Below are 27,277 nucleotides of genomic sequence, written 5' to 3'. Positions count from 1 at the left end.
GAGTTTCCTCCACAGTGATGCAATGCTGAGGCTATCAAACCAAACCCCTTCCCCGACAAAGCTGCACCTAAAAATTCTGTCCATAAAAGTTATGTGCAGAATAAGTGACAAAGGGCAGCCTTGGCAGAGACTAAACCCCCACTGGAAACTGATCAGACCTACTGCCGGCAATAAGGACTAAACTCTGACTAGAAATAAAATCCTTTTCCATTCCTTTCGAGCTGAGTCAATGAGACCTTCTTTCCTTTCCAACTGACAAGTCGCTTTCCACCTGGAGGCCTTCTGTTTAGTTATTTTTAATGCCAACGTTTGGAATTGAAATCAAGTGAATCTCAGCAGTCCACCCCATACAGTAAGAATGTAGGTCAAAGTTGGATGAAGTGTTCAACGAGTATCATAATAAAGGATTCAACCGTCACAATGTGTTGATTTCGTAATGAATTTATTGGCGAAGCCTTCAAAAGTGGCAAATGAAAGCGCAAGCATAAAACTCTTCATTCAGCTTCAAGTGGCAGGCAAGCCTCATTTCTCAAAAGCGTCAAATGTGCAAATTTGTGACGCTGCGACAGGATCTAAAAGTTCCTTAAATCGCACATGAATGTTTACAAAATGATTTATCTTCAGGCACGTCATTTTGGACTGCATTGCAGGCAAAATTCAATACGGTTGCACTTTGTTTTTTGTCTTTTTTTCACAGCCGCCTTCCAATCATTTATTTAATTATTTTTTATTTAACGCTCGTTACCGTAACGCCAACGCGAGAAAAGAAAAAGTCATGATCGGACGAAGCTGTGAGTTTCATGCCAAGAGTTTGATGTGATGCCAAACATTCCCGAAAACACGAGTGCTGCAGTCTGAGGCAGACCATAGATCTGCGGAAGAGCTCGGATACATGAAGGTCACTCCAATGTCGGAGGCGGCGCCGTGACGAGATGCCAGCCACCTTTCAGTTGAGTTGATCTTCGTACTGTTTGCGAAAGCAATCGCCGGCGGGGAAGAACTCCCAGCAACGTTCCTGGTACATCTTCCACACGTAAGATTCCTTTGGCACAAGACAAACGAAGCAACGGATGCTGAAAATGGAAGGCCAGAAATCGAGATTGAGGTGCTTTTACCTGGCCCGTGTGCTCTGTTTCGTCTTTGTTGATCAGGTACATCACAAAAAACCTGAGGAGAAACAAAAGACACGTCACAGACAGTGGAGTTGTGTACACTCCAGTGTTTCTCAACCCTTTTCTCGAGGCACAATATCCACCAAAAATTCTTTAAAAAAATTATTACCCAGCACTAGTTTCAATTGTTTCTTTCTTCTTCTTTTTTTTAAACCTTCAAATTATAGCATTTCCTATTTTTTTTAACATCTTTGGTCACCCTGGCTCAGGAGTTAATACAGGTTATTTATTTTGGTTATTAATTTGCTTTCACTTTGGATTTTATGATATTTTTAGCCTGTCTTCCTTTCTGCCTGATGAAGCTTTGTACCTTTAAGCTCAAAGAAAGTTTCAAGAGCCGTTGGTTGAGGAAGCGACATGCCTACTCACAGGTAGTTGGCCAAGTTGTGCTCCTGCAACGTGTGCGTTTCAAAACCGTGTGGCACAGTGTCGAAGTAGTCGTTGCCGATCCCGCAGATGAAACATTTGGTCTGGAAGACAAGACGATCCGATCATTGCCAACACCCATACCGGGCCTCGTCACCAAGAGGAACGCCTTTTACCTCCATGTCCTCCTTGACTTGCTCTTGCTGATCTCTCAGTTCTCCAAAAGCGTCAATGATCAAACCTACCACAAAGCCAAAGTGCTCCATTTTTGACATGTAGTTCCTACCAGAGACGCAAGGTTCCCCTCACTCACCTTGGATGATGGCCAAAAGGATGACGATAACGAAGAAGAAGAAAGTGATGTCGAATATGATGCGATAGATCTCGTATTCGTCTCCTGCCGGGTCCTCAATCTGGTCGCCGATGCCACCACCTGCTCGCACCCCCACGTACATGTGGAACATGTAGCACTGGCCGAGACATAAAAAAAATCATACTTTTCAAGTGATTTTAAACAGCAAGAGGCAGATTTTTCATATGTTTACTAAGTGGGAGCAGGTCTATATTGTGGCACAGTTATCGGAGTTCAGCTTTTACATTTTAAATTGTTTAACATTTCTAAAAATGGCACCGCTTTAAAGTTTTTGTGTTTGGAGCGTCCCTAAATTGAGCAGGAGAAAACTAATGAAAGGAATATCCTTACAGGTGTGTCAAAATCTGCCAGCGCAGACCATTGAAAACCTTTTATGAAAATGAAAAAGGCTATCCTCATGTGTCCACTTCTTTATGCTGGCCTTCGTGCGGAAAATAAGCAGCTCCGAAAAAAAATCCTTAATAGGAATAAATGAAGCTCTTGCTAGGGAATGCTATGGGTGGTTGCCTTGCGGGATTAACTTGGAAATTTGCGGGTGACGGGAGCCCGTCACTTCCAAACCATAAATGGACACTTTCCTCTCTTATGAGTGGCCCCAAAGCTTTCGCGGGTCACAACAGCTGTGAACGACTGTTGGGGCGTGACCAGAGGAAAAGCAAACATTTTCATTTCTGGCCATAATCGTATCAGTAGATAGATAGAACGGCCCAAGCTAGGTTTTTTGTCACCCTTCCAAGTCAAACGTTTGCCAAACTCACCGTCAACATGTCATCACACTTCATGTCCGGTAGCTGTCCATCTTCACTCTTGTTATAGAACTTGCGGAAGAAATTGAAGGCCACCACCGTGTACAGGTAGACCACCACTGCTAGCAGGCCCACTGTCAACACCAACTGTCCAACAAAGAGGACAAAGAGTGCTAGTGTCGTTCGGCCTGCCAGAATAAGACAAGCAGATGGGGTCACACCTGTTTGCCGTTGTGTGTGACGGAAGACAGGATAGTTCGCAGGGTCTTGAAGCCCATGGCGATGTCCAGCAGGTGGGCGGCAAAGAAGAAGTTGTTGTAGTGGCCCAGGACAGACACGCTCATGTACCAGGCCAGGTACAGAAATGACTGGCGGGTTAACAAACTAATAAGCCGGGTTGGACCTGTAAGCCCCGCCCACCCAACTCAAAAGTCATGCTTACATTGTCAGTGAAGACCACACCCAGCTTCCAGATCTGGTATTTAACATCCATTGAGTTCAGCCTGTTGAAAAAAACAAATACCATTGTCAGAGCCATGCAGACTTTTTCCCATCTCGTAGGAACGCAAGTCAAGTCAAGTCAAGTCACATTTATTGTATAGCCCTTAATCACAAAAATGTCTCAAAGGACTGTACGGGATTACAATTACACCATCGCCAGATCTTAAAACCGACATGCGGGCAAGGAAAAACTCAAAACCTCAGGGTGAGGAAAAAAGAAACAAAGGCTCTTTGGGCTTTTTTTGGTTACAATCGGCTGAATGAGAACGTTGCTTGGACCATTACGCGGTCACACTAAGAAGAATAAGGAGAAAACAAAAGAGCAGAAGAAGGAGCGCCTGTTGGACTCACGCGGCAGCCAAATAGCTGTCCTTCCTGGGCCTCCTTTTTTTATGAGCATCACTGAAGTCCAGAGCTGCTTTGTCCAATCCCAGAAGTTCACTGATCCGGTCGTGACCATAAAATTCGCCATATTTATCCATGACCTGTGGAAAAGCAGAGTTCCTGTCAATGGAAACCGTTGGAGGTGGAGTGTTTCTATTTCAAGCGGGGCCTACCTTCCTCTTGACAAACTTATCCCAGTAGTTGTTTGGGAAGGATCTAAAAATGAAGAAGCAAAATTTCAGCATCAGTAAAGGTCTTTTGGGTTCTTCTGGATTCCCCTAAAGGCAGTGGAGGTCTCTGTGTGTCCCACTGATCTTAGAAGCTTAGCTGACCATAGCACTGGCAAGCTACAAGCTTAGACAGGATGAGGGAGGTTTCTCACATCACATCTTACCAAGGAACAGATGTTTAGAACCTTAAAACTCTTCTGCACAAAGTTCCTTACTGTGTGTTTATCAGCAGTCGGTCCCACTGGCCTTTAATGTCGTCCTCGGATGGCTGCTCAGTGATGTAAAGACCGTCGAACTCCAGCTTCCTGGCCACCTCCTTTTCGCGCTTAAATATCACCAACGGAACCTATATTGGGATCGAATATAAATTGTGAAGAAAAAACGTCAGCGTTCTCCTTGTGCTCCATTACAAGCCACCTCAGAGGACATGAAGGTACCTTGAGGCAGTAATAACCGATGATGCAGAAGAAAGCCACGACAGTGTGCAGGACGGCCAAGATTCGCAAGGTTGGCTCCATGTAGCCGCTGCCCTCCTCCAAGACGAAACGGACTCGGTTTGACGAGGAGCGCGCTGCTACTTGGTCCGGCGACCCATCCGTGTCGTTGTCTGGCAAGTCCCACTGAATCCCGCCAGAGAGCGGGGCTTCCTCGGGGGTTTTCTCCGGGGCTTCCTCGGACAAGGACGAGGAAGCAGAGACCTGAGAGCAATCACGATGTTAGAATTTATGCTGACCAAGAAAAAGAACAAGTGCTCGGGCTGAAGACCATGGACAATCGTCTGCAGATCTGCATTTGTTTGCCAATGTGTCAGTAAGCACCTTACACCTCACTAGTCACTATTTAGGCAAGTTTAAACTCTGTTTAGTTTAGAAGACCATATCACCATATTCTTAAGACAGTGTAGATGAATTATATCAGCTTTAGACATATAAGGATATTTTTTGTGCAAACTGCAAATTTACAAGTTCAACCTCATGTCAAGAAGTGATCAACCAAAAGACCATAGTGGCACAGTGGTTGGAGGCTAACTGTCAAAACGGCTAGGATAAGCAAGAAACTGGGCAAGGTGCAAGGAAGTCCAAAAAAGGTAGAGGCCCAGAGCTGGCAGCAATTTTTGAGTCAGCCCTGTACAGCCTTCGTAATAAGTTAAAGCTTGCTTTAAATTTTGCTTAGACACACTATTGCCAAAATGCAGCCTTCTCTTTATTACTAAGGTGTCCAGAATATTCTGCCCTTAAAACTTCTCAAGAAGCATCGCCAGCCTATGATTTTACCAAAACTAACGACCTTTAACAATTTCCAATGCAAATGTCCTGGCTGACCTTGTAGAAGAGAAGAATGAAGTTAATGGCAAAGGCTACAAAGAGGGCCATCATCCTCAGGTTGTAAAAGTTCCTTGCAAAATAGTTCTGTGGGGAAAAAACACAAAAAATGGCTTAAAACTGACGGATAAACATAAACCAAAAGAGAATAGTTGGAGGTACCAAAACTTTGCGCTGGTAAGCAACGATCTTTTTTGAGAAAGCCGACTCCTGAGAATCGGGTTCGTCTTTGGAGAATCTGCGACGTTTTGCTTTGGGCTTTGTCTTCTTCTTCTCCTTCTCTTCATGTTCACTCCTGAAATATTGGTAAAACATTTAATTGGCACATCATCACCAGTAACACTATTTTGTCAAAAGTGTATTACGTCTGTTTGTCCTCGGATGGCTTCTCCAGTGCTGCTTCTTTCTTCTAAAACAAAGGAGATATCTAGTTTAAACCAAGGGTGGGGGTGGTGGTTGGTGGGTGTTGTGTTTGTGGAGGTTATAAGTGGCCAACATTTCTGATCATCTTGCTATTTGGCTTCCCTCACCTGAGGCGTCGGAGGATCCGGGGGTGGTGAATTGAGGATTTCAGTGAGGCTGGCACGGGGGTCGTGGGCTCGAATCTGATACTGTCCTCCCTCCCTCCGCAAATCTAGTCCAAATATGTCTGACAGCAACTCTGTGTCAGCCGTGTTAACAGCCAAGTACGCCAAGTCCTCCTTCTGCCAGCTACCGCCCAAGCCTTTGCTCTCTCGCCTCTCCCCATCCGGAAAGGGCTCCGGCAGGTGGGACAGTAACTCGGACACCTAGATAGATAGATAGATAGATAGATAGATAGATAGATAGATAGATAGATAGATAGATAGATAGATAGATAGATAGATAGATAGATAGATAGATAGATAGATAGATAGATAGATAGATAGATAGATAGATAGATAGATAGATACTTTATTCATCCCCGAAGGGAAATTCACACCTGATGGCAAAAGCAATGTCAACCGCTCAGGAATCTGATACGCATGTGGCCTGCACAGACCTTTAAGTTCTCGGCGCCACCCGGCGGATCGGATCCTGACAGGTTGTTGAGGAAAATCCTGCAAAAGCCGCGAAGCACACTGAAGGCCACGTGAAGGAGGCCCTGCAGCACACAGCAGTGGAGGGAAAGCAGCACGCTCAGCATGTCTTTAGACGTCATGGCCTTTATCTTCTTCATCTGCTTCTTCAAACGCTTTATGGACAGCACCTGCAAAAACGATTTTCATCCTGTTGATTTATGGGTAAAAAGCAAAGTACAACTTGTGAAATCAAGAACTGACCTTGATTAGGAGCAGCAGGTTAGACCTCAGGGCCACCAGCGCCGCTCGTGGCGTAGCCTGCGAAAAAAAGGCAGGGTGGGGCCGGGCAGCCTCATGCTTTTCGGGCTCGTCTTTGACGGATGAGCGCTCGCCAGCGTCTGACATTTGTGCCGCCAGCTGCATCTCGAAGATGGTGTCCTCGCAGAAGTTGACAAAGAGTTCCATTTTCTCCTTCTCGCCTCCTTCGTTCACAACGTCGAAGATGAACTGCCGCTTGGATTCTTTCACCTGAAACGGGCCAGAAGGAGGGAGAGCCGTCTGATAGGCGCCAGAACCGGAGGTCTGAGGTCCGCCTGACCTGAGGTTTCTCCCACTGAGTGCGGCTGGACTCGCTTATCTCAAAGTAGACACGCTCGATGCGCTTGGCACTGCCCATGATCTCGATGCGGCCCAGGTAAGGCTGGAAGTAGCTGAGCACGCTGTGGGCCAGTCGTAGGAAGCCCTGCAGACGTTTGTCGTGTGGCATGTGCTCCGACAGGTTGGTGAGCAGGACCGCCACGTTAAAGCCGATGTCCTGGGAACCAGAACCTTTGTTCATTCAGCGACAGGTAAAGCCGTCCAGGACAGCGACAAGCATACCTTGGCAGGCTCGTGGAAACGCCTGACAAACTCCTCGTAGTCCAGGAGTTCCTTCTCATCAGTTTCGGCGCAAGAGAGCAGGAAGTCAGTCTCGGATGGTGTGTAATGCTTATGGTTCTCCATGGCCTTCTGGAAGTCCCTCTTGGAGATCACACCTAGTGTGGCAAGGCTCGGTCAAGACCGTTGCATGGCTCGCTTGACGGAAGTGGAGACTTACCTTTTCCGTCCGGGTCGAACTCCTTGAAAGCATCAGAAGAGGTGACGTCTTTCAGCTTGAGGAACATGTCAAAGAACTTGAGGATCATTTCTACATTGTTAGATGATTCCACCAGCATGTCCACCATCTGCTTGCCGATGGTCCCATTGACCACGTTGCCTGTCCCAAGGAAAGAAAATGCTCTACTTGGCAACAGGCATCAAAATGAGAGACAAAAGCAAAATGGCCGTCATACCCTCCATCATGGAAAGTAACATGACCACCATGTCCTTCTGAAGATCCATCAGCTCCTTCAATAGCTCAATCTGGCTCCAGTCCTATATAGGGTGAATGGTTGATAAATGAGAAGATGAGCATGAATTAGAATGTGCTGATTTCTTTCCCTGACACACCTGAGACAATTTCATCTGCATGTGCGCAAAGACGTGAAGAAAGCCGACCACGGCGTCCCAAAGCCGACTGTGCGCCAAACTCTGCTGGTTGCCAGTGCACGGACCCTGCAAGGTGACCCGGGGCCAGCTTAGCTTTTTGGTACGCTGGAGTAGAAGATGTTGTCCTACCTGGATGTACTCGGTCAGGGTGTTGAAGACTTGCTTTGCCACGTGAATAGCCTTGGAGAAGTTCCTCTGGCCTTGTTCGTCGATGGCGTCCTTGCCAGAGTAATGCCAGTAGAAATCGCTGATGGACTCCTGTTAACACAGAGGCAAATACGGCATCAAAAGGCAGTCCTTCATCTGGGAGATAGTTTTGTCCCCTCAAAAACCTGCACTCTGAGAAGGTAGTCAACAGTGGAGATAATGATGTTGACCGTCGTATTATTCCCTGTTTGCGTCCTCAAGTAGTTCTGGAAATCTGAAAAAATTCACACCTCAATATGATGAAAAAAATGGGAAGTTGACCACATCCAAAGAAGAACCAACTCTACCTGTGTTGTGGCCTTCGCACAGAAGCTGAAGGAAGCGGAACAGGTCACATGTGAACTTATCATCCTGCATCACCTTCTCGCCTGTCCTTGAGACAAACGCAGTGAGCGATGTTGGAGAAAAAACAAAAAGCGAAGCTTTTCGTACCCGATCCCTCCTCCGCAATCATGCCCAGTCCCTCTGCTTTGTTCTGCCTCTCGTAGGCGTTCAGGTCCAGGACGCTGACCAAAGAAAACTGAGGTCAACACTGCACTTGTCCGAGGTGACGGTCTTGACTCGCTCACCTGCAGGACCGCATGAGGCCGGCCAGACTCTGGAAGAAGCCCACGTCTTTACGGTTCTTTAGGTAGTCCAGCATTTTCTGTACAATACATACACTCTAGATCAGAGGATTGCACACGATGACATTTCACTGCATTTTGGGCCAACAGTACCAGCTGCACGGTGGAGTTTCCTCCCTTGAGGATAGCGATGCCGAGTTTGAGAGTGGAGGCCACCATGGGGCCTGTCTCACCTGTTTCAGAGGAAAGAAGAAGAGCATAAATGCTCACCAGGAATTGTAATTTTGCAGGTGGGAACCAGAAAAACAAACCTTTGCTGGCGCTGACAGTCTGCAGCACCATTTCAGCAGCGCCGCGATGGTGCAGCCTCTCTTGCTGGTACAGCAGCTTCTGCTTTTCCATCTCTTTCTCCTGTGCAGGGAGGGGAGGGGGGTTATTAAAGGTGGAGAGGGTGCTTGGCATACACTGGCCAAAGCAGGAGCAACAACACCCACTTCAAAGCTTTTGACTTCTTCCCCGTCTTCGTCTTCTTCGTCATGGCAGCTCTGGGGGGGGGGAACAGAAAAGGGCCCAGGGCTATGTCAGAAAGTCGTACCCTGACGCCACCTCAAAAAAGATGGATGCTACCTTGGCCATAATATCTGCATAAGCCACGTAGAGCTGATCTTCGTCCAGTTTGCTACAAGAATCAAAAGCTGATTAGGCATGGACCCGGACTGATTGGCGGACCTCGGTTCCAATTGGCCGACCGACAACACCCACCACTTGTCCGTGAGGGCCGTTCGGCTGAAAAGCTGGATGAGCTGCTGGAGCGGGTCAGTGCCGTCACTTTCCTCTGCCTCTTCTGACGCCTCTTGGGGGCCCGATTTCTGACAGACAATTTCAGCAACTCAGCCACAAAGATGACTTTTACCAACGACATCAAAGAGTCGCTGCTGTGCTAGCGCCACATTACCGCCAGATCCTCAATGAGTCGATCTTCAAAAAAGTGTTCTTCTGCCTCGATCCAGGACTTCTCATAGCCCTGCAGGAACAAGTTGACTGCCCGATGCCTAGGATATCACAAACATTCATGTGTGACGCTGGCGCTGACCACTGAAGGTCTCGAAGTCGCACGGCGGAAATCACCTGGGCAGATTATAGAGGGGAGCCATGCGAAAACACGCAACCACAGCTCGCTTGCGCTGCTTGGACAGCAACTTGTGCCACACTGCCTTCTTGCTGCGTTGAGGATGCTCCACCTCAACAAACGAAAGTTAAAAAAAATTAGGCCGACGCAAAGAAATGTCAGTGAATGGTGCTGTAGGCGAGTGGGCACCTGGTCCAGGTGGAAGAGCACCTGCGCAATGTCCAGCACGTGTTCCACGCTCTTGTTGGGGTCGCGGGGGCTCCCGGGACCGTGAACCAGCTCTCGGTGCAGGGCCCTTTGCCAGCGGGTGGCGGGGTCTTGCAACTTGAAACAGGCCCAAGCCACCTTAACTGCTGCTCTACAGAGGATAACTCTCAAGAACTTTACCTTTCCTTGGAGATGGAGGTTGTCCCGAATGATTTGGCGCACTTCATCCTCGGTATCTTTCTGCAAAAAATAAAAAAATAAAAATGAATAAATACATTAAAAAAATATACAAAAAAAACCTTAGCATTTTCTGTTGAGGTCGATGTGTATATAGGTCTGATCCTGCCCTATGTATGAATAATTGAATAAATGAATACCTACAAATACAAGCCGTTTCAATAAATGAACAAAGGAATAGATTGTGTCATGCTTAAAAATATGAGATAAATGCAGTTTATTCATTTATTTATGAATTTTGACATTTATTTCTGTATTTATTTATTTTGGTATTTTTGCTGAGTATTTTGTCATGTATTCGTTTTGTTGTGTGTTTATTTCAAGAATTTTTTGTCTTGAATTATTTTGTTTATTTTTTCATTTATCTTGTCATGTATTTTGTTATTTATTTTGTTTTGTATTTCGTCGTATATGTTGTTCTGTATATTGTTAATTTTGTCATGTATTTTGTTGTGTATTTATTTTGGTATTTATTCTTACGTGTATTCATTTCAATATTAATTTGTCATGTATTTTATCATTTAGTTTATTGTTTATTTTGTGGTGTATTTTGTTTATTTCTGTATTTTTTTTGCCGTGAATTTCGTCAAATATTTAGTTTTTTTAGTCGTTTATTTTTGTGTTTATTTTGTCATGACAAAATATTCTTCAAATGAGGATGCAGTCCAGTTACCTGTGATTTTCACCTCTTGGTTGATAAGACATGAACGATAGGTGCGCCGGTCCATCAACCAAGAGGTGAAAAGCTCAGCCAGTGTGACCCGCCCCTTCATTTAAATAACACAAAAAATACAAGAAAAAATACACGCATACATAAATTAATAAATTCTATTAATGTCATATATTTAAGTATTATTGTAATTATTGATGTGTTCATTCATTTCTATGGCATATACTTGTAGCAATGTATTGTTACATTTATTTCTACATATGTCAAGATAGCTCCTTCGTAGGCCTTTACCTGGCAGAATCGGTTCTTGGCAAGAGCGATGAGCTCTTGTTCTCCAGGAAGGCAAACATTGAGGCCCACGGGCAGCAGGCGCTTGAGCGCCGCCACAATTAAGCTAGTCTGCGGCGAGTAGCGCTCGCCCTTCCGCCTTAACTTTTTTCTCTCCTGGTAGGAAATAGTCCCCTGAAAAGTATTTAAAGGCACCGTCACATCTCACAAGCAAACATTTGGCTTTTTGTAGTTGTACCTGTGCCGTCTTGCCCCTGGAATCGGAGATGAGGAAGGACATGTTGTTGATTTCATTCTGAACTACGAAATTCTGCTCCTCTCTCTTGAAGTTCTGCATGAGGGGGCAAGAGCACAGTTGCGTGAGAGGCGAGTAGAGGGTGCCCGGTCCGTTCTCGTTCGCCGGCCTTACGTGAGATTTAGCCCAAAACATGAAAACTTCGGCCACCATGTGGAAAAGCGCTTCCGCCTCAGGGTCAGACTCCTTTAGCCACAAAGCCCTGCCCAGTCACAGAGGAGAAAATTCCGTTCCAAGTTCAGAATAGACCTGACAACGCTGTGGTCCAGAGGTAAGATTTTAAGACCAAGTCCAAGCTTGACCTGGCCTAAAATTCAGGTCAGTCCTAAAATGTCAATCATTAAGTTCGGGTCAGGCCGGGTGCTGACTTTTTTATTCTTTATTATCCATCTGTCATTTTTTTGTCTTTGTCTCTCTGCCTCTCTCTCTACAAAAGTGCCAAGCTAGATTTCTAAGGACGTACTGCTTCTGTGGTTTATGGCCTAATTTTCAAAATGACAAACAGCCTTAAAATGTTCACGTCATCTCTTAAAAAAATCTGCCAATGATAGAAAATTGTTGGTTCAGGTAACCAATGCAGACACAGAAATATAAAAAATGTACCGTATTTTCGAACTATAAGTCGCCCAGTTTTCCAGAAATTTGTAAGTGTGCCTCATAACCCACACTGGTGCACCTTATATATCGCAGAATCCGGCAGATAAGATTGGAAAGGCATACAGTAATTATAGGTATACGCTACTGTTCAAAGGTATAAGGTATATTACCATACATGAGCAATGATAATGTAATAATTGATCTAATCGCTCTCACACTAACACTTTACCACCAGTGGCATGTGTTACATGCGACAAGGAAGTAGACCCTATCTCATTTTCACACTATTTTTCCTCATGGTGTCAGGAAAATGATTTGCATAGTGTACTCTGATAGATTAAACAGTTTTTCCACTTCTTCGCCAACAAATTTTAGAGAATGGAGAAAACAAAAACTTTCAACAAAATATCATACAATTTATTATAAATATCTAACTGTGAAAAGACTGTTTAACCTGTTAGAATGCATTATGCAAATCAGTGTTGTGAAACCATAAAAATAGTGTGATAATGGGATGATCTCCAATGCCTTTTTGTATGTCAACCATGACACTAGTGTTAAAATGTCAGTGCTTTTACTGTCAATATTTCGGTTAGATTCCCATTAAAAATAAAATTACTACAGTTTTGACGAGCAGCATATATTAATGTAATGCAATAATATGCACCCTGACACACAGAACTTCTTACTTTTAGTCTCAATATCATGCGTCCGGTATGCCTTGTGTATAAAACATATTTGATAAAAGAGTATTTTTGGTGGTGTGCCTTATAATCCAGCTCCCTTATATTGCGGATAATACGTTAACTGTTTTTACAGTCTTGTTTAACTTACACTTCGTCACGGAAGACAGGCTTTAATTTGTTATCATAAATCACTACTTCTCCTCTTCAGTCCTCACAAATAAAAGATGAAAGTTCATCGATCGTGCTGGGGTAGGGTTCGGGCTCTAATACCCTTGGGCCTGGCTGGATTTTCTAGCCCCGATCTTACCTCTGCCATTGACAGAACAAGGAGAAAAGCCGACCTGTTGTTGTCCACAAATCGTATGAGCAGCGGGTAGAAGGCGTAGAGGTCTCGGACCAGGAGCGCCAACTGGTCCATGATGAGGAGCTCCGTTTCGGAAATCTCAGACCTGCCCTCCGCCCTACTTTGCTCTTCGTCCGCAAAGACCACCGCCGCCTTCTGCGCCGTAAAAAAAAGCACGGTAAGAAGGCAACTGGTTTGGGAATTCTTTTTCCGAAGCCGACTCACTTTTCGTAGTTTCTTCATCAGAGGCAGAAAGTGCGTCTTGAGCAATTCCGATTTGGCCTTGCTGATGATTGGCTGAGAAAACACTGGAGGGGACAAGAGCGAGTAAAGAAAAGGTTCTAATAAAATCTTGACCCTTGGGAAGACAAGCGATGTGAGGAGCGGTCCGACTGTACCGGCGAGTCTTTTCATCCAGGCCCCCTGGTGGACGCCCAAATTGTTGTAGATGATTTTGAGGATGTTGCCGAGCAACACGTTGATATGTTGGGAGGTTACGCGAGTGCAGCAGCTGTCGGCTTCAGGCTTGTTTTCCGGTCCGTCTTCCCACCATTGAGACACGTAGCTGCACAGGAGCGGCAGCAGCACCTGCGCAGGTGTCCGGCACCATCCATCAGAGGCGCTCGACGTTGATGGTGGAGGTGTGGCGTGCCGCCTACCTCCATGACGTGAGGAGCCTGTGTGTATTTGGTGGCCGCCTCTGCCGCCTCCATGATTTCTTCCAAGGAGCGCTCCAAGTCGGGAATGGCAGGACACACCTCCACTGCTTCCTCCGGGAGGCCAAGCACTAGCGTCGGAAATGCGCACAAAAGGCACAAAGGTGCTACACGACATGCCAACGGACGATTGCAAGTAGAAAAATGTCTGAAGCCTCAAACACAGGGTTCGTACACCTTTTTCACGGGCAAATTCAATTAAAAACTAAATTAAATTTTACTAAATAATTATCTGAAAATAGATAGCAAATTGCAAAATAAATACAAATAAACGTATACTAAAACTATAATCAAATTCATTTAAAAAAAAAAAAGCAGAAGGCAACCTTTTCTCTCCTGAGGTGTTTTGGTGTTGTAGATGGAGTAGCTGTTGAAGTTGTCCTCTTGCCGCTCCAGGAAGGCCACCGGGAAGGCGCTGGCGAAGGCTGCCAGACATTTGCCCAACGCTGGACGATGCCTGTTCCAAAACAAATCAATTTTGCTCTCCCAAATCAATAAAGGAAAGGCAAAGTACCAAGCTTGTACCTCTCCACATAGATGCTTTGATGAGTACCCAGAAGGTAGAGGCTCTTGAGGATGCGGTAGCACGAAACCTGCACCTCGTCCACTAGGGGGCAAACAATCACCAAGCATTCACCAGATGGCAATCCAAAGAAGAATGCTACGATTTCTTTGGAACGCACGCATGAGGTCCTGCCCGAAGCGATTCTTGCCCACGTGCTGAAAAAAGGAGGACAGGACAGGCAGCAAGCCCACGGTAGCATAGTTGACCATCTGCGGGACACCAGACTGCCGCTCCAGGTGGTGCGTGAAGCGGCCCAGTTTCAGGTTCTCCTCTGTCTTCTCCAGTGCTTCGGCGGCGCTGTCCAAGTAGGAGCGCAGCGCCGTCCTCACGCATTCTGGGCCTGTTTTCATCACCGTCCTGTAGACCCAAAACTGTTTTAGTGCTTCTCAGAGAGCCACAAACTTTGGCTTGTTTGTACCTGGCATCCAAACTTTGGCCCAGGATCTGCAAACAGTTGACTACTGATGTGGCGTGATGACCTAGGAGAGGAAAGGAGAAATTGGAAAAAGGAAATTACCAGACTTCAAATACTTTGAAATGGTGGCCATGGCACAAAACCAGAAATAAAAGCTAAGGTAGATGCTCTCCTTGCTAGGACTCTGGTCCCACACTTACATCTTTAGACAGATTTTGTGACCATCCCCAGTATGATCCACAAACCAACCAGGACTTTCCTCCAGAACTGCCTGAGATTTTTAGACCTTCTCCAGGAGTTATCAACTAGCCTGATCTCAGGACCCACCACCGCATCCTAATTGTAGGCTGTGACCAAGATCAAGAAAATACTTTTCCCTTTCAAATTTGTTGAATGAAAAGATTTTGCAATTTGAACCGGGGGCCAGCAGACATTTAAAAAAAGACCCTCTAAACAAAAATGACTTCAAATAAGGATATTCCCTTTAATGCTTAATTAGCTCATTCATTATGAAATCCAAACACTCGTCTTCGAGATAATTAAATCAATGTATCATATATTCTGGACAGTATTTGCAACATGTGCAAACAAACTTTATTTGTATTTTTCTGACGTGTGATATTGGGGTTGTCAAGTAGTATACGCAGGAAGTAATCGCCATCTACAGTTGAGGAGCTTAAATGATCAGTAGTTTATTTCTTTTCTTAGAATTATTTTGCCAAGCCAAAGGTCAGCGACCCATTGAAAATGGTTGTGCCACTAACTAGTTGAGAAACACTGATCTAGTCCAACCAGGACTTTCCCCCAGAACATCCTAGGATTTTTAGACCTTCTTCAGAATGATCTGCAGTCCAACCAAGACTCTCCTTCAAATGTGCTTGAAAGAAAAGACAAAAGAAAACTTCCTGCTATTTGTTCTTGCTGCTATTGGTTGTTTGTATTGGGCCTTATCTATTGCATCTTTGCATGCAAGGAAAAAGAATAAGCAATTTTATCAGTGCTGTATGTTGTGCAGATGGCGTATTTGACAATAAAGTTGAAGTTGAGTTGAGTTGTGAGAGACGTGGGCAAAAAACCTTAGCCAGGAGCTGTAAAGAAGCTCATTGGTTTCTTCCTGTGCTTCACTAGATCTCCTTGAAAGGTTTTTGGACGACGTCATGTGCTGTGTGTTCACTCAACTTTAGTGGTGCGCTGGACGGAGCTCCTGCTCCGTTCCCCTCTCTCCAAAGATTGATAAACAATTAGTAAACTGTTTCCTAAGGTCAATAATGATCGACAGGGAGCAAGATTCATCAAAAAACAGATGCTGTTTCAGGATATTTTTTTAAAGCAAAGTGAGGTGGGCAGGCAAGGCAACAATTAGTGATCAGAACAGCAAGAAAGAGACATAAAGCATTCTTACCAAATAAGGATATTCTATTTCTGACAAGAATTTCCAGTTTGCAGAAAAGACTAAAGAAGGACAAGGAAGAGGCAGGGAGTGTAGAAAAAAATAACACAAAAGAATCATGAGACACCTGGCAGGAGAAACTCTACATCCAGACCAGGCTGGGCTAAAGGATTCTGGCAAAGTGTGGCGTTCTTCACCTTGTGACCATCTCCTTCTCTTTGTTGGAAGCGTGGCCGCCGCTGCCAAGGGCTTGCGTGGACAGAAAATACAGACGGTGGTTTTTGAAGTAGGACTCCAGCAAGGGCAAAACCACCTGGGGAGGAAGGAGAGAAAACCATCAAAACAAGCCCAAGTCAGATCTATCACCAGCCTAGTTTACTCCAGCCCACCTTGACAAAAAACTTGGTTTCCCGCTCCCGAGGACTCTCAACTCCCTCTGCTCTCGAGTCTTGGGAAAGTCAAAAACGCAAAGCTGCAAAATGTCTGACTTCTTTAAAGAGCGACAAGAGAGCATCAGGTGGCCCTCGGAGTAAGGATGTGTCGCCTGCACAGGTGGCGGTGAAAGTTGGGATGTTTTGCATGCCCCTGGTGGCGGTGGAGGTTTGAATGTGACGCTTGCACCAGGTGGCAGTGGAAATATGGATGTGTTGGCTGCACTAGGTCGCAATATAAATTGAAATGTGTCGCCTGCTTGGTCTCACCTAATGTCATCATGTGCTCGAGGGCTCGATCGACACATTTGATGAGCTGCTGGAGGAAGGCAAAGGCAAATCTTTTCTCTGTGGCGGGTGAGTCTGGCGCAGATGACGTCACACCTCTGCAAACAAAACAATCCACACAACATTGATCCCAGCTTCTCTATTGAGATGAGAATTGATCTACTGTCCAAAAAGATGGCACAAGACCACAGTAAATGTTTGCTTTTGACTGAATGATGATGCATACCTGGACACAGCGTAGCCGTTGATTTGTAGGAACTTGAGGATGTCTTGTGCTTTTTGCCTGTCTTGGAATTTCTCTTTGGCCGTCAGAGTATCGAAGGGGACCAGCAAAGGGTGACTTCCTCCTCCTAGTGAGCAAATGTGGAATGTCAGACAAGAGGCACACAAAGGAAAGTCCTGGTGCTTATTAAAATAGTGCAAGTCCTTTTATTGCTTCGTCCACCTTTCGCTTGAAGATCCAGTTTCTTTTTTCTGGCCCATATGTTATGATCGTTCTCTGCAAGACGCTCTGCCATGGACTACAACACCAAAGATAGGAGAACACTCTTCCGTGGTCATTGGCACTCATTTAGGAGCTGGCTGTCTACTGGCTAGCACTTGACATATGAGGCCTACCTGTGCCTCCTTGGACAGTGTGACGTTACTCATGTCGACAGGTCTGGGGTCAAAAGCCTGAGCTCCTTCCAGAGATGGCTGGGAAACAAAACATTGAAATTGGATCGTTGTTACTGCGCCCGTCAAAGGTGCGTGTACCTGGCTGACAAGCGACATCCTCTGAGATGTGCGGCGGAGGCCGACGGCAGCGGCACTCTCCGTCGTTCTGTGGATGCTCCACCCCCAAGCCAGCATGGTCTTGACGCACTCTCGCACGGGTCGACAGTACAATTCTTTCTCCTTTAGCAAAGGAAGGAAGGACATCTGAGCGAATCAGCTTGGTCTCCTACATGGATGTGGCCTTTCAGATGACATCAGGATGTTCCATTAAGTCTAGACAAATTTGAGTATCTTACCTTCTCCGAAAGTGCCTTAAAGGGCTTTAATAAATGATGTCTCCTGGATATTTCACATGCATTGTCTCCGTACAACCAACCAATGGAAAGCTGAGAAGATCAAAAGGTCAAAACCTTCCCACAAGTCTTGAACCCAACGGCTGATTCTGGTTCCACGTTACCTTTTCGAAACACCACTTGTCATGGTTGTGTTCTGCATATCTGGCGATGAAAAGCTCCAGTTTCTCAGGAATGCTCACGCTAAAAAAGAAAACAACGGCACATTTAGTCGGACGAACTGTTTCACTTATGAAATTATGTGGTCACGAAGACCGGGCAAAACATTTACTTGGCGGTTTCGGCAGGCTCTGGACTGAAGTTCCCGTCAGAGTCTGTTGAGGGTTGTTTGTCCACCGTGACTGTGTGGTCTGACTCTAAAAAATCTGGGGGCAGAGCCCCACTCACAGCGCTGAGGCACGACAGCGCCACCCTGAATAGCTCCTGCTCATATGGCTGAAAAGAAAAATCTGACTCGTAAGTACAACCTTTGAAAATTTTGAGACGAGTGTGTTCCGACAGACACAATTCAGAGCTGTTTTGGAGCTTTTTTACCAATTTGTTTATCGGCCAGAACAACGTAATCTGACAGAACACGGAACACTACGCCTACCCTCTGAGAGAGAGCGTGGAAAATCCCCCAAAAGAGTTTCCCAGAGAGCTGCAGCTCCTCGTGAGACGAGGCACCGAAAGCGCCCCAGCCTCCGGGCAGGCAATAGTACTTCCAGCAGCGCTCAAAGTGCGCCGTCAACAGCTGCAAAGGAGGGAAAAATCATTATTAGACCTATTCCTTTTGGGCGGGGCGACTCACTTTCAAGGGCATCTTGGCGTGCAGGCTAAGCGAGGGCACGTCCACTGCCAGCCGGCGGAGCAGATGCTGCATCATGGCGGGTGTCATTTGACTGGGAGAAACACAAAGGGACCTTCACAAATGACGTGGCGACGAACGGCGTGGCCACAAACAGCGCCCTCTCACCTGCACACTGCCAGCAGGCACTCAGCAATGGCATCGCGCTGGGCTTTGGTCAGGCAGCGGCCTTTGGACAGCCGGTAAAGCGTGTGCAGGAACGAATCCATCAGAGAGGCCAGTGGCTCTGTTCCAGCCAGAAGCGGTGCTTGTTTCGTCAGGAGCGGCAGGACAGCTGAGCACACGTAGCGATTTAGGGCTAGTGCCATGTCTGTGGCGCTCAGCGCTGCCTAACAGTCAACACACAGAAATGTTTAAAAAATCCCTTTCATAACCTTGTGGTCTCGCTTTAGGTACTGTCTAATATCTTCAGGTACCACACCACGTTCAAAAAAAGGTAAAGTCACACTAGCCCAACTTACAGTGTCGAGGGACGCCGCCGCCCGGAGGTCCGGTAGGAAGCCCACTTCCAGAAGCTGGATGAGGAAGTTCTGCTCTTGCACGCCGTAGACCCGGTCCAAAAACAGCACCATGGCTGCTTTGTGGTCCGGACAGAAACCGGCCGACATGTCCGGCTCCTGCACCGCACCGTCTGCGGATGGTGAGAGTGTGCTATTGTGTGGGAGAGGAGCAAGGTAAGCCCCTCCATCTTACCTTTGGTCAGACTTGGCATGGAGAAGGGGATGCAGATAACGCCCACAAGATCTTCCATAGCGATCAGAGACCTCAGAATAGCTCGGATGCGAACAGGTTCGCCCTTGCCCGCATTGAGCAACTGACACAAGAGTGTGCGAGTCATAAACGAGCGCCCCGTCGCACACACACCTTTCTAGATGACATACATGCATCTCTGGGCCGCAACGTCCCAGCAGGTCGATGAGAGCCGCGTAGAAGGTCATGATGGCATTGCCCAGGTGGATGGTGTCCTCTTCCTCCAATCCGTCATGTCTACGCAGGTTTTGGGTAACAATGGTACATCTTCAAGAAAAATAGGTGGAGTGTTTTTGTAAAAGGTGAATTCCTTACCCCAAATTGCTGCTAGTCGATGGTGAAGAAGGTCCATCTCTTTCGGGGTCGAGGGAAATCTTTACGGCTTCTTCCATTGTGGCCAACAATCCGTCGCCGCCTTCGCCCCGGAGCGCCGGACCAAAACATTCTGGTCGCCGGATGAGAAGTCTCACCACCACGTTGGCATTCTCCTCCACGCTCTCGCCTGGGACACACGAGCAGGTCTCAAGCTTCCCGCCGAGCTGGAGGGGTGTAAGGCTTACCGTTGCAGAAGACAGCAAAGCGCAAAAAATCCAGGTAGCGTTCGCCTTCCACGGGGTTCCAGCCAATGTCTGGGTAGCCTTTCCGCAGCAGTGTGGGGCAGCTCTGCAGGCCGCAGCCGGCCAGGTACTCCACCACCTCACCGCGTAAAGTGGAAGAGAAAAACCATGAATGTTGTGCGGGCAGTTTGAGGGAAGAGCGGGTTCGAAACAAGCTCAGGACAGGGCTGACCTTCTCTAAATCGGGCTCCGTCAAGGCCAGGGCCAGCTCATTGTTGTCCATGACCGATGCCGCTGCCACGTCCAAGGGCGTGGCCCCTCGCATCGACGGCGAGGCTGAGGACACAAGAAGACTATAAATCAAAATAAGCCACAGGGGTTCCTGTGGGCCTCTCAATGCCAGGCAAAGGAAGCCAACAGTCAGCTTCTTTGGCTTGTCTGCTTGTGCACCGGCTTATTAACATCTTGTCGTTTGTCAGAATCGTTCTCCTGAACTGGATCAGAGCGTCGGAGGACCACTCACCGAGGCCGACGCTGCTGTTCTCCAGCAAGTAGCCCAGATGGTCAAACATGGCCTTCTGATTCTGACGGCTGATTCGACAGAAGTAACAAAGGAAACGACAACAGTTGGCCACCATTTTCGGGAAAGTTATTTCCTACAACACAAAAGGAGATTTGCAGAATCAATAAATCCATGCCTGCACCTGGAACAGCAACCACATATCAGAGATATGGTGCCTGATCACTTTGAATGCCTTGAAAGTACGTACTTTAGAAAGTCCTCCACTAAGTACGTTGACCATGACCTCCATCACTGTCTCATGCATGCCGAGAGCTCTCATCAAGTTTGGATGCTGGTAAAACACTTTATTGTTCATGATGTCACTGTGGAATATTAAGACAATGTGGATTCTGACAAATTTTGACAACTCTACTTTAGTTTTAAGGAGATCTGCTGACCCGAGTCCACGGATCATCAGCTTCTCCTCCTCTCGTCCCATTCGCACACTCAGAAGCAATCGGATCTGGCCAAGAGCCGCCAGCAGGTTGATGGTCTCCTCGATGGAGACACTGTTGATGGTATACGTCTTGGGAAGAGCGCGGACCTTAAGACACACAAAAAATCCTCTTGATGCTTGAAGGTATTTCATGTCCCTTGCCCAACTTTTCTAACAAGATGACCAAAACCTGTCCACCGATTCCATCATACTGGCGGTGCAGGAGGGCAAACATTGCCCTGACCAGCTCGGGATCTTCAATAAGTGACTCCTGAGCCCAGCGCACCATGGTGTCTGAAATCAGCTGCTGCAATGTACCTGCCGGGAGAAGCTCGTTTGCGCTCATCTGGTTTAGCAACTTAGTGTTCGATTTCAAATGGACAAATGTTGCCAAATTTCAGCGACAGAAAACTCACAGGCCTTGCGATCATTTTTTTCCTGTACTGGGTTGACAATCTTGTTCTTTAGGTGGGACACCTTTTCCACCAAGGACATGAGTTGTCCCCGGAAGGTAAAGTGAGCATGTCCATCTGAGGTGCCCTCCTCCATTGATTCGATACCTGCAGGCACCCGCACAAGGTGGGGATCGACATGTTTTTTGGTCAATAGTTATGGTTGTGTCGTTAATATCAGTGGGACACGAAAAGGAATTGATGGCTTTTGTGCCTCTCTTTTTCCTTATATTTACCACAGTGTTGCATGAGGTCGTCGTGGAAGTCGAGGAGTTGCTCTTGTATGGTCGGTGGGCAGGGGCTCTCCTCTGTCTGCTTTTTGAAGTTCAGTAGCATGTTGATCTGTTGGCGAGACACTTGAATGACGACCCAGCTTAACCCCCAAATTTCAGACATTCCTTTCTGAAAAATGTCTTAGACATAACGTTGAACACTGTACTTATCTTTAGCAATAAGATCTTGAATATTGTATAATAGCATTATAATTATCATAACTTAACTATTTTTAGCTTAGTTTATCTGAGCCTAGCTTGTTTTAAAATAGCAAGGTGCTAGAGCGAGTAAAGGAACAGGGAAGTCGGCGCGCCAACAAGCCTGTTCTTGCGGTGGAGATCGGAACTCTTTGGTCTTCTTGGCGGTAAGGGCGGCGGACATGTTCAAGGCTAGCATGACTTGGTTGTAGCGAAAGTGCTGGTTGTCTTGGAGGCTGGCCACAAAATCGTCGGAGAAGGCCACCACTGCCTCGATACGGTGCCGCAGCTGACAGTCGCACAGGTACTGGAGAACGCGGCACATCTGCGTCACACAAAAACGGTTGGCCTCCTTTCCCATGTGGGACCCTTGCAACAGCCAGCATACCTGAAGTTTGACCGGCTCAGGCAACCTCATCTGTAACAATCCCTCCTGAGGAACAGCGACTTCCTCAGCTTCCTTCACTGCTTCTTCTGGTGTCCCTTCAGAAAAAACAGTCGGCTCGATGAGGCGCAAGATGCTCTTCAGGTCTCCGTTTTGGAAGAGGCCCATGATGAGCATGGCATAGAAAAGCTTAATGAGGGGCACAAAGAGGAACTCGGCGCTGCCTCCGACGGGATCTCGGGCGTGACGGTTGCCCTCGCGCACAGCCTCATTTAGCATGGCTAGAGTTTTGCTCTTCAGGACATCCAAAGCAAATTCGGGGCCATCAAGGTAGGAAGACGAAGCTGCCAATGAGCCACCAGCGTGGACAAAGCCGGGGGAGGAAAAGTGCATCCTAGGTCTGAGGGATGTACTGAGGCCGATGCCGGGCAGGCCAGGCCGCTTCTCCTCGGTGGGGAAGAGCGTGATGCTCTTGGTTTCGCTCGTCATAGGGACAATGTACTCGTTGTTCATCATTAGACGAGCGCTGGCATACGGGCTCAGGTGCACGGCAATCAGGAGCTCATAGAAGCCAGCGCGCAGCAGACCTAGAGAAAAAAGAAGGTGTGCTTGTCAGTTTCCAAACTTTTAGTTCATCCTGCAAAGCAGAGCTGCTGCTGACAGAATCCATCTAAACGAAAACATTTAGCATTTTCCTCCAAAATGGCCGTTAGGATTAGCGTTCATGGCCCACCTGGCATGTATTTATCCTCAATGGCGTGCAGAAGCTGTGCCTGGTCCACGTGCGAGCAGAGGACGTGAGCCACACGATTGTTTCCCAAGGCGCACATTGCAGTATACAGTCTGAGGGTGTGGTAGTGAAAGTGCAACAAGTCGTTCTTCTCCGTCAACTCTAGCACATCCAGCGACCTGAGCAAATGACTCGATGAGAGAGAGGTGAAGGAAGAGCTGGAAGACCACACCCATCCCACCTGTTCTCCTCTGGGATGTGCAGGGACAAAAACTGTGAGGCTTCGTCGCATTGGACTAGCCAGCCGCGCCGCTCGTTCACTCGTGACACCAAGACCTGCAGCCGTTATTTGTTAGAAGACGGCGGAACGACGAGCGCACCATCCAATGACAAGCGTTACCTCGGGATAGCGATTGGGAACGCGGCTCCACAGGACGGGAGCCAGGACCTGCACGTGCAGCCGGGGAGGACACTGGCCCACCCAGTTCTTCCGCTCGCTCCGAAATAAACCAGCTGACAATGGCATGGCGTTCTAGCACAAGATCAACAAATGCTTTTCAAGTACGACACATTTACAATTGGATGTGTCATCACATAGATTATTTCACCTTTATCTGGCCCAATTCAAACTGGAAGACATTTGGACTGGTCGCTCTGGCAAAAACAGCTGGAAAGAGTTTGGTACTAGGCTCCACCTGAAAATCCAACCAAAAAAATTTGGTTCTGCAGTTATCACGGAAAATTAAATTAAGTCTGCTGGCGTGGATGGCGACCTGGTAGAAGGTGCCAAGCTCTTTGCCGTTGGCTCTAAAGGACAGAAGGCCACTGGCAGTGTCCAGCAGGCAAGTGATCTCCAAGCCGTTGTTGCTCCTCCCTTCCGGAGCACCGTTCTCGCCGGCCCATACCATGTAGCAGTTGCTGCGCTTGATGCTGTAGCAGACAGGAACAGTTTGTGTCCTGGCCACGACTAACCATATTCGACATTGTCGGCTGACTGACCTCTGGTGCACTTTGCCTTTCTCGTCCCCCAAAGTGACAGTGACAGTCTGCACCTTGTCCAGGCCGAAGCTAGCCCGGTACTGATGAAAATCGGAGGTGACCCAGCCCACCCACACGCCACCGGGCTCCTGGCCTGGGAAGATCCGGACGCTGTAGCATAGCTGCGGTTGCACAGCAAAAACATGTTTCAGTTGGCGCTCCTTTCGAAAACATCAAATTTTTCTATCCAGAAGATACAGATAAGGTCTTACGGTAAAGGCTTGCGGGAGTATCTCGTATAGGGTCTCGTCCTCAAGTATCTGTTCCTCCAAGGGACATGGGTTGTTACCTTTTTTCTTCTTTGTTAAGCACCTGGAATGCAAACAAAAAAAACATCAAGAACACAAAAATCTTTGGTTTTCAACAACTCATCAACCTTTGACTGAGCTTGGAGCTTTTCTCTTGCTTGTAATCTTTGTGGTTGTTGAACTCGGCTCGGTCGTCCGCATTCAGCCCATTGTGGACGTGAGCGCTTTTCCCAAGGACCTCAAAGTCGCCTTCAAAGTCTTCCAGATCCTGCAAACATCAGTGAGCGAATGAACATGTGCTTTTAGCAAACAAGTTCTTGCTGGAAGACGCCGAGTTCTTACGGTCTTCCCATGGGTGGTGGGCCTGGAGAAGGACTGGTTACATTCGATAGGCATGCTCAGCCTGTAGAAATTCACGTTGCTGGTGCCACTTTGAGTACTGAAAGACTTTTGGGTAACCTTCAGACACGGACAAGATTCGAAGCTCCCGTTTGTTCGTGTCACCTGGAAGACGGAAAAAATATTTGGACGGATCAAATTTTTTTCATAGCAGGCGTCAAAAATCCTTGACGTCAACAAGGCAACAAGTCGAGGGACCCATCCCCAAAGGTGACAGCTTTTTACAGCCAACATATTGTCGCCTTTCTTCCGGAGTGTCACTAGAAAAGACGCTTCTCACACTTGGAATTTTTCCTTCTTTACTCCCTAGTGCTATCGCTTTGGGATTTTTTTTGCAGCTGAAGTTTTTATTAAAAAAAACTACATTTCAACTGAATAAAGAAAATGTCAAAAGATGACGACATGGACTTGATCAAATTAACTATGGAGAGATGGAGAGAATTACTGGATGAAAACAGAGAAACAGGGAATGAAATTTAAAAAAAGATTTCAAAAGACGACTACTACTACTACTATATGGGGAAAATTCTGAACAAAACCATGAAAACAAAAAATTATCTGGAAGATGTGTGGAAATAAAGAATTGATGAGACTGAAGAACAACGCAGTGAGAATGGAGCAACAATTTGAGAAAATCACAAAGGAAATTGAGCTATATGAAAGATCGTCAAAGATAATCAAGAGCAACACAAAGAAATGGAAAATAATAAAACTCTTAGGCAGATAATTTGGAGAAATGTGCTCGTCTTAATGATTCGATCATTACAAGAATACAATTTCAGCTGTTCGCAAGAAGTGCCAACCCAAACCAAAATACGGAGACAGTGGCTCAACAGGTAATATCTCAACGCAGAAATTTAAACATAAGTGTGAATGAAGACCTTGTTGAGTTCTGCTATTAACTCCCATCTGGAGGTACGAAACCACCATCTGTTTTGCTATGGGTTTCCAAGCAATTGGAGAAGCCTGATTTTTTGAAGCAAGGACCAAATTTAAAGGGTCAAAAAGTAAATATAAACAAAAATCTCACCAAAACGCCTAATGAAAAAAAGGGATTGATAGACAGCACCTGGATGGCAAATTGTAAAGGTTTTGTTGAAATGATAGGAAGTTTTCCAGATTAATTTAAAACACAGATGATCAGGAGGATTGAAGACCCTGACACACACGTGGACAACTTAACACACATCATGTTAGATTATCTCAATTTGTATTTCTTTTTTTGTCTTATTAAATTATTTTTATCTTTGGGGGTGGGACTGATTATATTAATCGTCCAAAATTTAAACACAGACTTTTCACAGACTATTCCCCTTTCTTCACAAATGGCACAACACCGGATTAAAATGACAAATAAAAGTAAAAGAAGAAAAATTTAAAAATATAAATAAAACCTACAGTGTAAGATATTTTTATTATTTCCATTACGATTTTGTAATGATGAAAGCTAATTGATGTATAATCAACAAATGAGTGTGATGATGAAATGAAATTAATGTAAATGTATGAGCCATATCCCAAAACAAATAAGTGAAATGAATCTTTTTAACATTTAATATCCAAGTCGGAATGAACCTCACTTGTGCCTAACAAGGTAGCTTCTTTATAAACACGAAGGAGGAGGCGTAATACGTCACCGCCGATCAAGAAACCTGTGGGCTTTGAGAAAAACAAATACCCTTATAAGCCTTCACCTGTATCTGCGGGTGGTCCGAGGGGACGGGCACAAACTGAGGCAGCCTTTTGCTGAGCCAGATGGTGACGTCCCGAGTCATGTTGACAGCGAAGGGTTCGTAGCCTTCCTGAAGCCCGCAAATGGTGAAGAACTTGAGAGTGGCCACGTCTTTACCGAAATTCATCATCGCAGCCTGGCACACGCCCAAACTGCACACCGGGATGAAACCTTGGCAAACAAACACCTCGTTGAGTAGAGCCTTTAGACCTCAAAGACCCTTAAATATTTGCCAAAATGGCGAGCCTGAGTGTGAAGGAGAGCAAAAGAAGACCTTGTCCAAGCTCAAAGTCTTTGAAGGCCAGTTCGGAGCCTGAGTCATCTAACAGGACTTCCCCATTGAGAGTGAACATCATGGTACATTCATTCAGGTCCAGCATGCATCCCACCACATCGCCCGCCTGCCAGCCGCGCCCAAAGTGCTCATTGCCCTGGTGCCAGCGTTGTACCTGCCCGCAAAAAAAACAAAAACACTGAGCAGGTTTTGCCACTCACTCAGCAACCCAGAAACGTTTAGCAGCCTTGGAAAAAGTCCCACAAATGTGAGTGAGATAGACCTTGAATCCGTCAAAGACAAAGGCCTGCTGATCAGAACCCAGTTCCAGATCGGGTCGGCATCCTGGTCTGGCCCAGCCCACACGCATTTCTCCTCCTGTTATTACCTGAGGAAGGGGAAACTTCACTCATTTGTGCGGCACTGGAGCAAAGGAAGGTGTCGAGTGGCCATCCTTACCTGGATCTCAAAGTACCACTTTCCTGCATTGACGCAGTATGACCTTTCAGCTCTGAAGATCCGAAACCTCTCAACGGACGTCTGGCTGTGTTCCACATGCACTAAGCCACCCAAGAGACCAAACGCTCAAACGAAATGTCAGACAACCATGTGGTAGCAAAGCCAAACATTTTCGGT

The 27,277-nt window shown here is 46.5% G+C and overlaps 1 protein-coding gene across 2 annotated transcripts in view; it reads right to left on the bottom strand.

Moving 5' to 3' along the window:
• Window positions 1-425: 425 nt before the first annotated feature.
• The window catches only part of ryr2a (ryanodine receptor 2a (cardiac)), a 41,109-nt gene continuing 14,257 nt past the window's right edge, over window positions 426-27,277 (bottom strand). The window contains exons 26-114 of one of the 2 annotated variants that reach the window (XM_088322903.1): window positions 27,101-27,201; window positions 26,925-27,029; window positions 26,642-26,816; window positions 26,330-26,538; window positions 24,579-24,740; window positions 24,365-24,504; window positions 24,201-24,300; window positions 23,950-24,110; window positions 23,724-23,880; window positions 23,559-23,645; window positions 23,351-23,482; window positions 23,192-23,286; window positions 22,954-23,129; window positions 22,224-22,807; window positions 21,960-22,160; window positions 21,602-21,707; window positions 21,330-21,473; window positions 21,104-21,231; window positions 20,876-21,021; window positions 20,686-20,800; window positions 20,439-20,571; window positions 20,148-20,251; window positions 19,919-20,054; window positions 19,674-19,860; window positions 19,490-19,595; window positions 19,302-19,422; window positions 19,070-19,239; window positions 18,717-18,937; window positions 18,552-18,642; window positions 18,354-18,494; window positions 18,033-18,196; window positions 17,866-17,944; window positions 17,705-17,794; window positions 17,448-17,588; window positions 17,310-17,387; window positions 17,137-17,212; window positions 16,918-17,041; window positions 16,674-16,789; window positions 16,362-16,420; window positions 16,170-16,285; window positions 15,985-16,034; window positions 14,586-14,646; window positions 14,286-14,524; window positions 14,128-14,209; window positions 13,929-14,059; window positions 13,546-13,673; window positions 13,285-13,474; window positions 13,112-13,194; window positions 12,885-13,042; window positions 11,375-11,462; window positions 11,204-11,296; window positions 10,969-11,139; window positions 9,951-10,010; window positions 9,753-9,887; window positions 9,563-9,675; window positions 9,390-9,486; window positions 9,197-9,303; window positions 9,062-9,113; window positions 8,929-8,979; window positions 8,746-8,845; window positions 8,588-8,667; window positions 8,438-8,514; window positions 8,301-8,374; window positions 8,156-8,236; window positions 7,994-8,082; window positions 7,791-7,919; window positions 7,623-7,727; window positions 7,466-7,547; window positions 7,231-7,389; window positions 7,014-7,168; window positions 6,733-6,948; window positions 6,396-6,662; window positions 6,116-6,322; window positions 5,625-5,882; window positions 5,460-5,503; window positions 5,257-5,389; window positions 5,095-5,181; window positions 4,210-4,470; window positions 3,988-4,118; window positions 3,716-3,758; window positions 3,510-3,643; window positions 3,100-3,160; window positions 2,879-3,025; window positions 2,670-2,804; window positions 1,852-2,008; window positions 1,715-1,779; window positions 1,542-1,642; window positions 1,116-1,167; window positions 426-1,042 (exon numbers count right to left, since the gene is read on the bottom strand). In XM_088322903.1, the coding sequence (XP_088179029.1) occupies window positions 947-1,042; window positions 1,116-1,167; window positions 1,542-1,642; window positions 1,715-1,779; window positions 1,852-2,008; window positions 2,670-2,804; window positions 2,879-3,025; window positions 3,100-3,160; window positions 3,510-3,643; window positions 3,716-3,758; window positions 3,988-4,118; window positions 4,210-4,470; window positions 5,095-5,181; window positions 5,257-5,389; window positions 5,460-5,503; window positions 5,625-5,882; window positions 6,116-6,322; window positions 6,396-6,662; window positions 6,733-6,948; window positions 7,014-7,168; window positions 7,231-7,389; window positions 7,466-7,547; window positions 7,623-7,727; window positions 7,791-7,919; window positions 7,994-8,082; window positions 8,156-8,236; window positions 8,301-8,374; window positions 8,438-8,514; window positions 8,588-8,667; window positions 8,746-8,845; window positions 8,929-8,979; window positions 9,062-9,113; window positions 9,197-9,303; window positions 9,390-9,486; window positions 9,563-9,675; window positions 9,753-9,887; window positions 9,951-10,010; window positions 10,969-11,139; window positions 11,204-11,296; window positions 11,375-11,462; window positions 12,885-13,042; window positions 13,112-13,194; window positions 13,285-13,474; window positions 13,546-13,673; window positions 13,929-14,059; window positions 14,128-14,209; window positions 14,286-14,524; window positions 14,586-14,646; window positions 15,985-16,034; window positions 16,170-16,285; window positions 16,362-16,420; window positions 16,674-16,789; window positions 16,918-17,041; window positions 17,137-17,212; window positions 17,310-17,387; window positions 17,448-17,588; window positions 17,705-17,794; window positions 17,866-17,944; window positions 18,033-18,196; window positions 18,354-18,494; window positions 18,552-18,642; window positions 18,717-18,937; window positions 19,070-19,239; window positions 19,302-19,422; window positions 19,490-19,595; window positions 19,674-19,860; window positions 19,919-20,054; window positions 20,148-20,251; window positions 20,439-20,571; window positions 20,686-20,800; window positions 20,876-21,021; window positions 21,104-21,231; window positions 21,330-21,473; window positions 21,602-21,707; window positions 21,960-22,160; window positions 22,224-22,807; window positions 22,954-23,129; window positions 23,192-23,286; window positions 23,351-23,482; window positions 23,559-23,645; window positions 23,724-23,880; window positions 23,950-24,110; window positions 24,201-24,300; window positions 24,365-24,504; window positions 24,579-24,740; window positions 26,330-26,538; window positions 26,642-26,816; window positions 26,925-27,029; window positions 27,101-27,201 (11,492 nt within the window). In that variant the 3' untranslated portion in view covers window positions 426-946. Of the gene's footprint in view, window positions 1,043-1,115; window positions 1,168-1,541; window positions 1,643-1,714; window positions 1,780-1,851; window positions 2,009-2,669; window positions 2,805-2,878; window positions 3,026-3,099; window positions 3,161-3,509; window positions 3,644-3,715; window positions 3,759-3,987; window positions 4,119-4,209; window positions 4,471-5,094; window positions 5,182-5,256; window positions 5,390-5,459; window positions 5,504-5,624; window positions 5,883-6,115; window positions 6,323-6,395; window positions 6,663-6,732; window positions 6,949-7,013; window positions 7,169-7,230; window positions 7,390-7,465; window positions 7,548-7,622; window positions 7,728-7,790; window positions 7,920-7,993; window positions 8,083-8,155; window positions 8,237-8,300; window positions 8,375-8,437; window positions 8,515-8,587; window positions 8,668-8,745; window positions 8,846-8,928; window positions 8,980-9,061; window positions 9,114-9,196; window positions 9,304-9,389; window positions 9,487-9,562; window positions 9,676-9,752; window positions 9,888-9,950; window positions 10,011-10,968; window positions 11,140-11,203; window positions 11,297-11,374; window positions 11,463-12,884; window positions 13,043-13,111; window positions 13,475-13,545; window positions 13,674-13,928; window positions 14,060-14,127; window positions 14,210-14,285; window positions 14,525-14,585; window positions 14,647-15,984; window positions 16,035-16,169; window positions 16,286-16,361; window positions 16,421-16,673; window positions 16,790-16,917; window positions 17,042-17,136; window positions 17,213-17,309; window positions 17,388-17,447; window positions 17,589-17,704; window positions 17,795-17,865; window positions 17,945-18,032; window positions 18,197-18,353; window positions 18,495-18,551; window positions 18,643-18,716; window positions 18,938-19,069; window positions 19,240-19,301; window positions 19,423-19,489; window positions 19,596-19,673; window positions 19,861-19,918; window positions 20,055-20,147; window positions 20,252-20,438; window positions 20,572-20,685; window positions 20,801-20,875; window positions 21,022-21,103; window positions 21,232-21,329; window positions 21,474-21,601; window positions 21,708-21,959; window positions 22,161-22,223; window positions 22,808-22,953; window positions 23,130-23,191; window positions 23,287-23,350; window positions 23,483-23,558; window positions 23,646-23,723; window positions 23,881-23,949; window positions 24,111-24,200; window positions 24,301-24,364; window positions 24,505-24,578; window positions 24,741-26,329; window positions 26,539-26,641; window positions 26,817-26,924; window positions 27,030-27,100; window positions 27,202-27,277 lie in introns of both variants that reach the window. The other variant, XM_088322904.1, reaches the window with a different exon arrangement.

This window comes from Urocampus carinirostris, chromosome 19 (assembly GCF_059441175.1).
Source record: "Urocampus carinirostris isolate Australia breed hairy pipefish chromosome 19, RoL_Ucar_1.0, whole genome shotgun sequence".
In the NCBI taxonomy this organism is placed as follows: Eukaryota; Metazoa; Chordata; class Actinopteri; order Syngnathiformes; family Syngnathidae; genus Urocampus; species Urocampus carinirostris.
Note: the sequence above shows the minus strand (reverse complement) of the source record. Positions and strands in the feature narration are given on the sequence as shown.